This window comes from Mya arenaria, chromosome 6, assembly GCF_026914265.1.
Source record: "Mya arenaria isolate MELC-2E11 chromosome 6, ASM2691426v1".
Taxonomy (NCBI): domain Eukaryota; kingdom Metazoa; phylum Mollusca; class Bivalvia; order Myida; family Myidae; genus Mya; species Mya arenaria.
Window position 1 is genome coordinate 14,432,327 of NC_069127.1, and position 14,373 is coordinate 14,446,699.

The 14,373-nt window shown below is 34.0% G+C and overlaps 1 protein-coding gene across 5 annotated transcripts in view; it reads left to right on the top strand.

Annotated features, from left to right (window-relative positions):
- The window catches only part of LOC128237275 (E3 ubiquitin-protein ligase rnf213-alpha-like), a 123,267-nt gene extending 120,532 nt beyond the window's left edge, over positions 1 to 2,735 (top strand). For all 5 annotated transcript variants that reach the window (XM_052952644.1, XM_052952645.1, XM_052952642.1 and 2 more), the window contains exon 97: positions 4 to 2,735. In XM_052952644.1, coding sequence (XP_052808604.1) covers positions 4 to 169 — 166 coding nt within the window. In that variant the 3' untranslated portion in view covers positions 170 to 2,735. The remainder of the gene's footprint in view (positions 1 to 3) is intronic.
- The last annotated feature ends 11,638 nt before the right edge of the window (positions 2,736 to 14,373 follow it).

Sequence of the window (14,373 nt, forward strand, 5' to 3'; positions counted from 1 at the left end):
CAGGCTTGGTGAAGAGCTTCTAGCCTTTGTAGAATTAATGGAAACTCAATGCCTAGACACGGCAGTTTTGTTGGAATTCCCACAGGAAATACACTTCAAACATAGCGTGTGTACATGGATTATGGGATATACGACGCTTCGAAAGAAAATGGGACGAAGGCGACACTGAAAAAGAGTTGTATATGGAACATTTTAGGTCAAAGACAAACTTGTCTGTGCCTTATATGACTCTTATAAATGAAACCCTCTGTTAGAGGTACAAACGTTCACGGTTTTTTGGATACTAGATATCGAGATAGTTGTTCTTAATGTACATGTCATAATACTGTTTTACAGAATGAATAATTTTAAGACTGTTAAAAAAATGATATATATTTAACCTTCAATCCGTTTTGTGTTGTTTTGCATTTTAAAACTGCTTTAGTCTGTTAGTGCATGATGGTTGTTTCATATGTGTTATGATATCAATTGTTGTTTATTTGTCATTGAATATTGTTACTGATTTGAAGGATTCAACTACTTCTTGTGTTATTGAGATGTATTTTCGTTTCTGTCCTCAGCAAAAGCCAGAATTTAAAGCTTTGAATGTTATGTGTGCTTTGGAGTATTTATTTGAGGTTTATTTTATAGCATTTTTTGCGTAAATCCATAGATACATAGTATGCATGCAAGTTGAACATGTATGTTTACAATTCTGTTTATTTTTTTCAGTTACAAAACCCATAATGATATTGTACTGTATATACATGTACATTCCTTAATTTATTTATTAATAGTATGGTGTTCATTACTACTGGAATATTTTTGTTCCAAATAGTCCCATTTATTCATTATGTATGTGAATAATACAGCTTAACATGTTATAACTCTCATTGGACCAAAGCATAGTTTTTCCAAGAATCCTTATTTCTTATTTAAGTTTCCACACTGATCATATCAAAACACAGTTTAATGGTTTGTGCTTTGTTATGTACATGCATTCTCAAACCGTGTTTTAAGTATGCATGTGCACAATATATGCACATGTGCCTGCTATTGACCAATGACCTTATTTCAAGGATCATGGTAAGCTTATGACGATGAGCTTCATCTTAATGACCATATGTCTATATGTGTGTGCTACTGTGAAATTGTTTTGGTGTAATTTTGTTACTGCTTATTTTGTATGATTTTCCTGATCTAAGTAGTATGCGATTATTTGTGACAATGTTCTTATTGTTGTCATTGTGTTAGTATGACTACAAAAACATTATTCTATAGATGAAAGTTGTATTTAGTGTATTGTTTTTTATGATTAATGTATTTAAACAGTACTAGTGTTGATGTTTTTTAAGTCTGAATATGCATGTTCTATTCATTTATGTACATAATATTAATCTTGGTTATATGTGTATCCGTGATGTTTTATGCAATATTGTTACCTTAGTCTTGTTAAATAGTGTTTTGTTTCTTTAACTATGTAGAAGAACAGCATGCAAACATGCTTCTCCTATTATAAATAGTATGAATGGTAGTAAGCTTGTTGGCAAAAATGAGACTGTAACTTGGACGATTTGCGCACTTTGTGTTATTTATTCTTACTTTTTAAAATGGACAATGTCGTCTGTAAACCCTCTGTAAGTGTAGATTACTGTATATATAATATGTGTGTATATTAATTTGTTACGGTTCACTTATACACTCTTGTCAATAATGTCTGTTGTATTCATATATTACAATATGATAAGTTACAATGTGTTAAGTATTATATGTTACTCTATATAAGATGTGTGGACATTTATTGCATAATTTTTTAAGGTTTATTTAATGTATTATTGCATATTGTATGATTAAATTACATATTTACGTACCAAGGGAGTACCCAATGTTTTGAATTGGACGGAGGCCCTTTGATAACATCTACTTGTACTAGTTTAAAATGATATTCATTCATTATTATGTTGATTATAAAAAGTCCTGTTTGGACTTGGATTTGTTTGACAGATTAAGAAATCACATGAACTTAATCTAGTGATATATCTCAGTATGCGTATACAACGTGATAATTGACGTCACGAATGCTATCGGAAGGATTTAATTTGCTTTGAATGAAGTCGTAAAATAAAGAAACTGTTCTTTTTCTTCACTATTTTAAATGAAACAAAGGGCAGTCTATGTCGCTTAATGACGCAATTAATCACGTGGTACACACACACTGAATCTGCATACCATTTATTTTTAATCTTTGATAATTATATAGAATGATGCCTTAACCATGAGTAGGTTCGTTTACCATTCTGTAAGTGTAAACAAATACCACTCATGTACGTGAAAGTCAGCAAATATATTCTGTTTGTGATCTTGGTACTATATAAGATAAGATTGATTTAGTTATATTATGTTTTCTTAACTGAGACTTGTATTTTGTATGTTGCTTATATGCATGTATGTTTTTTGAATGCTTATATGTATGTGTGAGTGTTTTGTATTTTGTATGTTGCTTATATGCATGTATGTTTTTTGAATGCTTATATGTATGTGTGAGTGTTTTGTATTTTGTATGTTGCTTATATGCATGTATGTTTTTTGAATGCTTATATGTATGTGTGAGTGTTTTGTATTTTGTATGTTGCTTATATGCATGTATGTTTTTGAATGCTTATATGTATGTGTGAGTGTGTTTTTTTTGGTTTGAGACTTAAAAAGTTCGTGAATGCGGAATGCTTGTTTCATTTGTGAATAAACTATTAACCAGACGCATTTCATGTTTGTTTTCTGTTTTGACGTGTACAGTACACATATAAAATTAGATGACGAAACGTTGTCGGACGGTGGGTTTTAATTGAAACACTCACAATTAATGCACCTTATCTTGTCATTTGCCTGTATACTGCGAACTAGTTCAGTGGTATCCAGGTATGGTGTGGGGTGAGCTTTCATCGGGTAAATGCCATTTTCCCGGCAATATTTAAAGAACGACAGTGAAATCTAACAAACCAGGAGATGTGGTGTATGTCACATGAACGGCTAAAGCGATATTAAGCATGGCCACTCAAAATGAAGCGAAAATAACGGTCTTAAGAGTTGACCTAGATGTCTTTCCGAGTCATCATTCCAGCGTATATATCTTTCTGTAGTGATTATTTTATACACTACATGTAAAGCAATCATTCTGAGAAAGAGTCGTTTAAATATGCAGTCAAAGGTATTTGGTGTAGTTTTTTTCTACATTTTCATCCAGTGACCTAGTATTTTACCCAATGCATCAAATTCACCGAGATAAACATGCATTCATTTCTTTAGAGCTAGCCTCTCGGTCGTTATGTTGTGTTTGACATATACATTTATGTTTTTACTTTTGGCTACTGAGCTCGTTTCTGTAGTTTTTCACATACATTTTGACAATGGACAATTAACACTTATATGGTATTGAATTATTTCATTCATCCTTTTGCCTGTTATGACTGCATTACTTTCATCCACAAGTCTTATGTTAGCAATGTACCGGGGCCCCTGCTCTTCCCGATGTACTTAAACGATATATCCATTAAGATGAACTTTGCTGGTGATTTCCTTCCCTACTAATCTGGCCAGGAACATGACTGATATTTGGCATTCGATCCTGATAAGTGTAAGGTGATCCATATATCGCCAACACGCAAACTATTTCAACCTGAATACTTCATTCCAGGAACTCATCGAAAGCGCAGAATACTTTGAAGTTCCTGGAACAAATGTAAGCATCATTAGAAAAGAAAATTCAATCTCATATTTATTAGAAGGTACTATCAAGCCAACTTCACGCCAAAGCTGATGCATACAATACATTTGTTCGTCTTATCTAAATGTACCCCTATTTAAATTATAATAAAGTTTTAAGTTCTCTATACACATTCGCTATGCGCTCGCTCCATTTTGTGTAGGTCGCCAAAATTAAATCAAACATAATTATATATAGATGATAGTTAAAACACAATTTTCATTGAAAATTTCCTTGCCATTGTTGTAGATATTCGTCAATAAGACATTGTTTAAAAATACAAACAGAATGGTTTCTGTCAGTATGTGGAATCCCTTTCATCGTTACTCTATTTATCACAAGGTGAGCAAATTAAACGCAAGGGGTTTTCTTGTTAAAACGAAGCGCGTCTACTCAAAACTTCAAGGTCAAAACTTCAACTATCTAGTTATCCCATCTATTGTACTGAAATTTTGCAGTGAACCAAACAAACTAAGCCAATACTCCGCGTAAGAATCGTAGCTTTGATTTTCCTCCTTCTATTTCGGTTTCTGAAGCGTGTAGGTGTCCTGATCGTTTAACCATTGCTTTATATCTTTTATATGGAATACCCTAAATTTCAATCGTGTAGTATACGGCAGCTCAAATCATTTCCATAACATCTAGGTATGACCACATTACTCCCGTGTTACGTAGACTCCTTTTGTCTTCCAAGTACAGTGCAGGATAGAGAACAAGATTCTTACACATACTTATAAATCACTCAATGACCAAGCACCAAAGTGAACATGATAGAAATATACGCGCCACCCCAAAAGGGTGCAAAAAAACGAACAGTAATATATGGTGCCAGGAGCTTTCAGTCAGCAGCTGCAATGTTATGGAACGCGCAACCCTCTGGTATAAAGGACTGTAAACCATTGGCAACTCACTATTTCACTTATGTATATGGGAACTGATTATCTATCATATTGATATAAAAAGACAATATATACTTTTAAACTATATCAGTTTTTTTTTAATTACATTAACTTTGTTAATAATACATTCACAATTAAGACGATAAGTGTAAACAAGTTTGTTTCCACTTACCCGACCGACCCTATTTATTCCTCTCGACCTTAAAAACTGTTTATTTTTGAGTGAACACGTTATAATTTGACCATTTAATATTTGACTTTCTACAAAGCCATATTCCCTGATAAAGGGCGGTTTGGTACAGAATCTCGGTTCTTAAAGAAAAAGGAAAAAAAAGTTCTGCCTACCTACCTTTTCTTTAACGATGTTTCAAAGAAAGCTCTGCTTTCCCGATTGACGTTGTAAGAGCACGGAGCTAGAGCGCTTGCAGCAGTTAAGTAAAAAAGTATTACCTTGTTTTAGCGTGCGTGTGAATATAGCAGCTTACTGGTATCACTCGAACTACTGTATATTTATATTGGCATTATTGGTAAGCATTTAAATCGTGTTTTTTATGGATCATGTACATGTAGGGCAAAACTGATTTATCTATAACAAATGTTTTTTTTGGTCCTTTGTCATTGCAAAATTGGCAACTAGTATCTTATGCTGAATCACATTTATACATATAGAATAACATCACACACCACGAACACAACAACATCGAAAATATAGTATATTTTGATTTTTTGATAATAAAATTTTGAATGAGAAACAAAAAATCAGGTCATTTCATTAGGACCATAGGAACAATGAAACGCGTACATTGATGATGGATATAATACCAGGCGAATAGAGGGATATATATTATATATATATAGTTAACATCTTTATCATTTTTCAGTGCAAATGAAGTGACGTTTATTTTCGCATGAATGACCCCCGACGAGTTCAAACAGTACATTTTTTTTGTAAATTTTGAAAGGAGGGTACAAGCAATTAGAGTTAATGAAATTATGCTTGTATGCAATATCCAGGGTAGACTAATAGGGCAGCGTTTTATATTGGGCGTTGACATTGAAAACAATAATACTCTACTAAACCAGCAATTGTTCACCCATTGGTTAAAAGAGGGCAGATCTTGTAAGATCTCTTTGCAATTCTTGTTTTGATACAAAGCCAAAATCAGCATCCGTAAACGGACAGAAAAAGGCCCGGATAGTGACCGCATCTCACCAGGAGAGAAGTTCAATCCCATTCGCATGGCATCTTAACAATAGACTCGAGCTTGATTTTATAATAAGCTTTCGTCAAAATCAAGCTAAAATAAGTTAGTATAAACTAAAAAGTGAAAGGACAGGTTACAAAAGATCATATATATTAATGATTGAATCATAGTTTATCCATGGAATAAATTAATATATAAAAGAAAACAACGGCCTTTGATGTATATCCTCATACTGTACTATACATGTACTGTATATACTAAATTAAATAGTATTTTTAAACACAACGCATCCATGGATAAGTGTATTATCTATTTTATGATCATTTTCGTATTTTTCTTGAAGCACAGAATCCTTCGGAGATAATCAAACATGTTTCACATGCAATATAATAATAATAGTAATAACACGAAATAATAAAAAATAATTATAATAACATTAAAAAAAAAAAAATAATAATAATAATGTAACAATACTGTAACAATAAAATAAATTAAATGATAATAATAATAGTAATAATAATAATAATGATAATAATAATAATAATGAAAATAATAAAAATACTTACAATAATAATAATAATAATAATAATAATAATAATAATAGGCATTCAGGGCGGGTACCGGAGAGGACGCATTAAGGCTGGGCACCCTAGAGGGACAGTATTCAAAGACTTAGTACCGGATAAAGACGATATTCAGACTGGGTTCCGGAGAAAGGCGGTATTAAGGCTGGGTGCATGAGGCAGGCGACATTCAGGCTTGGTACAGGAGATGGGCGGCATTCAGGCTGGTAACAGGAGAGCGGCGGCATTCAGGGTTGGCAACGGAGTGGCGTTATTAAAGCTTGGTAATGCTGAAAGGCGGCATTGAGGTTGGGTACCGGAGTGGCAGCATTTAGACTTGGTACCAGAGAGAGGTGATTTTCAGGCTGGGTATCGGAGACGGCAATTAGCATGGGCTCCTGAGAGAGGCGGTAGTCAGGTTATATACCGTAAAAGGCAATTTTCAAGCTTGGGTACAGACAGAGGTGTTCATTCAACTTGATTCCGGAGAAAGGCAACATTAAGGCTTGGTACCGGAGAAGCAATATTCAGGCTTGATACCGGAGAAAGCCGTCAAACAGGCTGGATACTGGATCAAAAGGTACTCAGGCTTGGTTACTGAGGAATGCGGCACTTAGGCCAATAATTGCTAGTATCTAGAGAGTAACGGAATAGGTTCATTCGTGGGTATCCGTCGATGATTATCCGATTACGATAAAACAATACATACATTTCGTGAAACCATAATAGGGAATTTACTCTTGCAAAGTAATAATTAAGACAAAACAGATTCATCAGAGAATTTTTGGAACCTATTCCATTTTGTTATTTACAGTAATAGACAAGGGCATAAAATTGTATTTAGATTCTTAGTTAACGTGACTGAATTATGTACATGACATAATGGTTGTATTGGACTCGCCCTGACGTTAAAAACAAAAACGTACTTCCTATAAACCGTAACCGTAGTTTCTATTATATCAGCCGATTCCAATTACCTCTTAGTCAGTCACGCTCACCTAAGGAGTACCGACGAATAATCTCAGGTTTTGTGACGCATATATTGGGCGTATTGTTGTTTCAGGATGAATACCGGATAGGATGCATTCAGCCTTGGAACCGGAGAGAGACGATTTTCAGGCTGGGGACCGGAGACCCTATTAGGGCCTTTATGATAGTTTTTGATTTGTTAACCACAGTTTCAGTGACCCCTGCTAAATACTAGTATAACTCATAATTTAAATGCATTCTTATTCAATAAACATGTTATATTGTTAATCCAATGTTACCCAAAAGTGTGATATGTGTAATGTGATGAAACTCCGCTTGATCCATATTTCGAAGCACTATGTTAATGCACATAGTGATTGAGAGTTTGCATAGTTTTTGTTTACTTTTCAACGGCTTCCTTTGAGGGTATTTGAACTTTTTTTGAGAATAATATCAATTACATCTTAAACACTATATGATATTTTATTTAAAAAATAATACATTTCAGCCAGACTACTTTTTTCTTTGTCTATCTTCTCCATCAACATTTTAGACATATTACAATTTCGGATCATTTTAGACTCGATCGACTGATTGCATGTGTATCCAGAGAATGCAATTTATTTATTAATTGTCAAGATATGTTAACTATGATTCAAGGCTGATGCCAAAAGTTTCATCAAGGCTCACTTATCCTGAAATAACTGTTGTTGCGAAACAAAGGAAAGAGTTACGGTTCACTTTAAATGCGCGTCCGTATATACAAAGGTTTTGGGACATGTTTTATATTTTTCAGCCAATTTTGATATTATCATAACCGCTATTTTTATATGTCCAGGCTCGACAGTCGTGTGAGTTCCAGCATGCCAAGTCCCTGTGGTTAATGCTGTCATACTTGAAATCAAAGCTTATGGTCGAACACCACACGTCAAAACAGGTTAACTTTTATAATGACTAGTACTTGGGGCTCTAAAGTTCAGGATTAATTCTTAATTCGGGATCGCGAGCTTTAAACTTAAGACTAGTGTATAGTTGATAAGATTGATTTTTGCTCGGACATTTGCATCAAAAACGGTAGGTATTACCTTGAAATTAATACCCTAGCAATAATGGCATTGGAAACAATTTGAAAAAAAAACATGTTGGCCCCTTGATCCAGCTTTGGACATGAATTATTCGTACTCATACAGACCCTCGTCTACTTTAAATATTGTTGGAACAATTTATTTAAATTTGTCTGTGTTTGTTCGGTTGCCAAGGATGTGTCCTAAGGCTTAGTAATATACCAATTGTTACATGGTGGTTTCCCTGACCATGCTTTGTTGTGCAGCCATTATTTGAGACTTTATAAAAAAAACCTAGTGTTACATATGAAACTTATATTAAAAATGATGGTTTTACGACTGAAGCTTACTTTGCATATACACTTTGGTAAAATGAGAACCATCGTGTTATCTTTAAGGAAGTGTTTGAGTCTTTGCTGGAGCAGTACCATGAAGAGCTGTCCGAAGAGCTAAAGAAATCACTCAGTGGCTACATGAAGACTCTAAGTGTTGATAAGCTTTCTGGCATTTTAGAAATATTGCACGAATTCTTGCTCATACGGATTGCCAGACGAGAAAATGCCAGTGATGAGGATTACATTGACACGACTGAGAACAGGTTTGTTATTGCAGTCCGTTTTATATTTAACCGTTGTTCGATTATTACTACATTTTCATGAAAATAAAATTTCCTTTCAGCGTACTTAATCATAAAGAATTGTATAAATACACCTACAGTCATTATTTTGATTGCAACTGATGGATGACATGTTAAATTTGCGCTTCTAAATAATTACGATAATAAAGATTAAAAAGTATGTTCAAACTTCATGTATTATTTGAATGTTTTGTCAGAGATTTTCACAAAGGCATAAATTGTGAGCTAATAATTTCTTTTTTCATTATCAATTGTCTATTAACTATTAATTGCTATTTTTAACATCATCTTTGTTTTTCAGGCTTGGTGAACAGCTTCTAACCTATGTAGAATTAATGGAAACTCCATGCCTAGACACGGCAGTTTTGGTGGAATTCCCACAGGAAATACACTTCAAACATAGCGTGTGTACATGGATTATGGGATATACGACGCTTCAAAAGAAAATGGGACGAAGGCGACACTGAAAAAGGTAGTGTAATCGAGGTGCAGATGGAACATTATAGGTCAAAGACAAACTTGTTTGTGCCTTATATGACGCTTGTGATTAAATGACAACCACAGTTAGTGGAATAAACTTTGCGAAATGTTACACATTTATTGTTTTTGTATACATGATGTGAGCAAGTTATGTATAATGTATAATGTACATGCCATAATAAAGTTTAACAATATGATAGTTGCATAAATTGATAGTTCAAACTTACATGTTTTGTGGGGTTTTTGTATTTCTTTGGACTATTTTAGTCTATTAGTACATGGTCCTTTATTTCGCGTGTTTAATGGTTTCAGTTATTGTTTTTGTATCATTTAATATTGTTGCTTATTGGAAAGATTTAGTTATTGCTTGTGTTATTAAGATGTCGGTGTATTTTCGTTCCTTTTTCAGCAAAAAACAGAAATCCATAGCTATGAAGTTTGCTTAGTAGTATTTTTTAAAGTATATTTAATAGTAGCCTTTTTGTGTGTAAATCTCTTTAGATATATATATATATATTATTAACAATTCGCTTCCTTGAGTTCCAAAAGTATAATAACATTCCTTTATTTTTAATAGTATTGTGTTCCGAATAGTGCCATTTATTTATCATGTATGTGAATATTACAGCTTTACATGTTGTTATTACGCTAATCGGACCAAAGCATGGTTTGCGACGATTTCCTATTCCACATGCTAATGCACACTGATCATATCAAAAATATAGTTAAATGGTGTGTGCCCAGTAGTGTACATGTAGTTTCAAATCTTGTCTTAAGTGCGCTTGTGCGTGAATGCAAGTGTGCGTGTGCATGTGTGCAATATATGTAGTGTGTGCTCTATTGACCAAATATATAAATTATAATAAGCTTTAGATGGTGAGCTGGTGTATTGGTTTAACTTTAGTGCCCATTTGATGTAGAACTCAAAGAATATGCTTTGCACATATTTGTGATGCTGATGATTGACCAACCCAATTGCGTTCATACCCCGATAATGACATCAACCCCGCAATTCATTCCTTAATTAAACTTTACTTCAACTAAGCTACATCAGATTTAATCATTTACTATAAGTTATTATTATTTATCTTGGTCAAATAAAACCCGCAAAAGAACCCGGTGCCTGCGCCTGCTAATATAAATCTTTCAATACAGGATAAATAAAGAGTAGCACAGCAAAACGTTTAAAAAAATGGTACCTGTCTTTAGAAACTATTTAATACACATGCTTGAATTGAGACGTTGTTTATATTACTCAAATCTTCTTTAATCAACTGTAAAGAACATTAACAAATTAAAGACACTTATTCATTCACACGTCTTTGAATGTCTTCACATCCACAACACCAACGGTTTGCCTGGCAAAGAATGTATTGTTCATAGACAAATTTTCTTTGAAGTCTTTATTGATCAATTTATATTTAACAGTCACAAAATACATTCTTACATTTTTTAACATTTTATATTAAAAATAAGGGTTTAAATTTAGACTTGAATGATTTTTTTTTATCAATCTTATCAATGTATTTCATTAATATTTGTCTATTTGTGCATTTATAGATCTCATTTACAACTTCAATTGCAATGAAATTTTACAAATTATATATTTTTTATTTCATATTAAAAAAAAATAAAGGGCCGATAATGTCTCTGTTGAAAATCAGAAAGGGGCCGAAACGTTTCCAGTCAATTAAATTAAGTAGGCCGATTTGGTAAGGGGCCGATTTGTCTCGCTCCCCTTTAACACATTATGAAGTAAAAAAAGCAATTAATTTCAAAGATTGAAATCAAATTAAGATATTGTTCTAATGCTTAATCTTTTGTGTTTTCTTCATCCTTATATATTGTGAAACTATAAAGATATTTTTCTAGTAAGTTATACCTCCTTTTTCTATTGTTTTCTCTTTTTTGCTCATGTATTATCATCTATGTTAAATCATACAGTTTCAAGGCCAGACACCTTTCTTTTTAAGCCAGAATTGGATGGAATGTATACCTTGTTCGGAGAAAACATATGCAGGTTCCGATTAAATGTAAAAACGATCGGGTGTAAGGGGTAATTATAAATATTTGGAATAAACATCATGTTTATGTCGAGTTATGTTTCATGTTAATGTTGTATTCTGCAAACTCTGATTATAGTATTTTATGACCTAAAACATATTGAACAAAGTGCTCCGTGTTCAAACCCTTAGTTTCCCTTAGCAACGTTCACAAGAATGCGATATTGTCATGTATACACAATATGTATGTTTTATATGTTCCAAAATATGTGACCCTTATCTTCGAAGTTTACAAACAATCCTTATATAACATTAGGGTCTCTGTGTGGAAAAAAAGAACAATCTTTCGGACTAAAGAGACCACATGGCCATAACCGATTTTCTGTAAAACAAAGCAAATCTGACTTCGGCGGAACCAATTCTTAAAATCCCTTAAGGGCCAAGCATATCGATGGGGTCACCTTCAAAGGCAGCATAAAAGTGGGCTTCGTTAGAAGGAACCTGGAGGATTGTTCTACAAGAGTACGGGCAGCTATTTACATCATGCTACTGGAACTCATTATTATGGTGTAAAAATATGTCCGTATATTTTGGGGGAAAAATCCATGGGACACGAATGTGCAGCCACCATCTGGAATCCTCATATAAAGGCTTCACGGTGAAGAAATTTGCTCTGGCTGGAACAGATATATAAAGGCGTGCCGCTCGTCTTGATGCAGAGACTTTCTAGATCCAGAATCCCAAGTGTTGCGACTCATGTGATGATAAGCCAGGTTGGGAGCACAGCAGTTTGAGAATCGGTAAGCTATTCGGGGTGTTCATTGTACTCTTGGAAAACGATTTAAATCATATTTTGTATTTACTCGTGACACATAAATCATAACTAAGATGCATTCCACTACTAAACTGAACATGCTTTTTGATCTAGTCCAATAACCCGAAACTGTAATACGAGACTCCATATGACAATATCAATTAAGTCTGCGAGCTTAGTTTTTCTGATGATATTTTTGAAGAAACACTTATTACGCTGAGTCCAACTTGGTCCTCGTTAACTGTGCGTCATAAATTAAAATATGACGGAGTTTCAACGCTTAAAATATAATTATTACAATTTCTGATAATTTTAGACTCGATCATATTGCATATTGTTTTCTTTAATAATGCACTCTACTGATCTCGTTATGATTTGTCAAGACATATAAAACATAATTTGATACTCAACCAAAGAGTTTCATAGAGGTTCCAAGTTACTCACCTTTCCTCAGATAACTGTGGATGGGGGTGGTTAATACAACGCAGGTAAGAGTTACTACTTACGGTTTATGAACTTCCGTTATATATATATAGTCTATATATATAGTCTCGTGGGCATCGGTAATAGAGAGGCTCCCCAGAAAAGTGACAATGCGTATGACGGTTTCTTCCGAAATTGCGTTATAAAACTGTGAGGTCTTCATAAACTCTTTTCACCCAGATCCATGTGAGTAGTATAATAATTGGTATTTCGCGGCCATTTTGTTTGGTGGTGCGGTGGTTCTGTCGGTGGTTCCATTGTTTGCGCATGCGCAAGTTTGAAATTGACTTTCGCGGCCATTTTGTTTGGTGGTGCGGTGGTTCTGTCGGTGGTTCCATTGTCTACGCATGCGTACGTATATGTTTTGGCGGACAATTTTCAAAGTTAGTTTAACTCAACCAACATTGAGCGGGAAGACAATGGTATCGATTTCGCGCGTTAGCGGTCATATTTGGCGATTTTCCGCTTTTAGCGGTTATGTTTAACCATTGTTTAAAATCCAAGACAAAGGGTCATTGTTTAACTGGGTCTCCATTGATTATCAGTATTAATCTTTTTGCGATTGAAGTTGGCAGCCATTGTTTTACCGGCTAATATGAGTTATAATTTGACACCATATGACTCAAACAGGAGAATGTTTGATTCCTTTTGGGATGAGAATGGTAATATGTTACCCTGGAACGATAGTGAAGCTCGTTGTATATATTTGTGGGTTAAGGAGAGTCATCAGAAAATGGTATTTCTTTTAAGACAAACTAACAATTTTCAAACCATAGTTGATCAGTACAATAGCCATCAAGAGATTGAAGAATATCCGGATAGATGTAAATTCATTCCCTTTTTTAACCGCATATACAGGACTTAAAGACGAGTCCATAGTACGTGAATAATCAACGTCCAAGACATTTTTTTTTTTTGATTGTCAATAGTGGTATATAACAAACCGAACAAATTGGATATTGTAAGTCTGTGCTTTAACAGTTGTCTAAAGTGTTTAAAAAATACAAAAAATGGCTCAAGCTCAGATACGTTTTTCTAACGAGTTGCAGACATATTTGAGAGGTTTTGGTTTTGAAAATGTCTCTTGGTCACCAATAAGAAGGGAAATTACATGCACACTTGGTGACAAATTTGTCATAGTTGTAAAAGAGAGACAGCGACGCATTAAAATAATATTTAAAAAGGGTCACCAAAGTTTTCAATTACCATTTGATATTTTTGAAACTCTCTGTGATATGAAGGAAAGTGTTCAGTTATTGGCTTCATTCTTACACGGACAGTCGAAATGACAACTTCAAAACTATTAGAGTTTGAATATAGTTCTCCAAGCATGCTATTCTTTCAAGACAGACTTAAAACGTTCGACATGTGGCCACCTCAAATAGAACCAAACAAGTTCCAATTATCTTCAGCAGGATTTTATTATACTGGCAGAAATGACACAGTAGAGTGTTTTTCTTGCGGTTTGCGATTACATCAGTGGCAGAAAGGAGACGAGTCGTTGTTAGAACATAAAA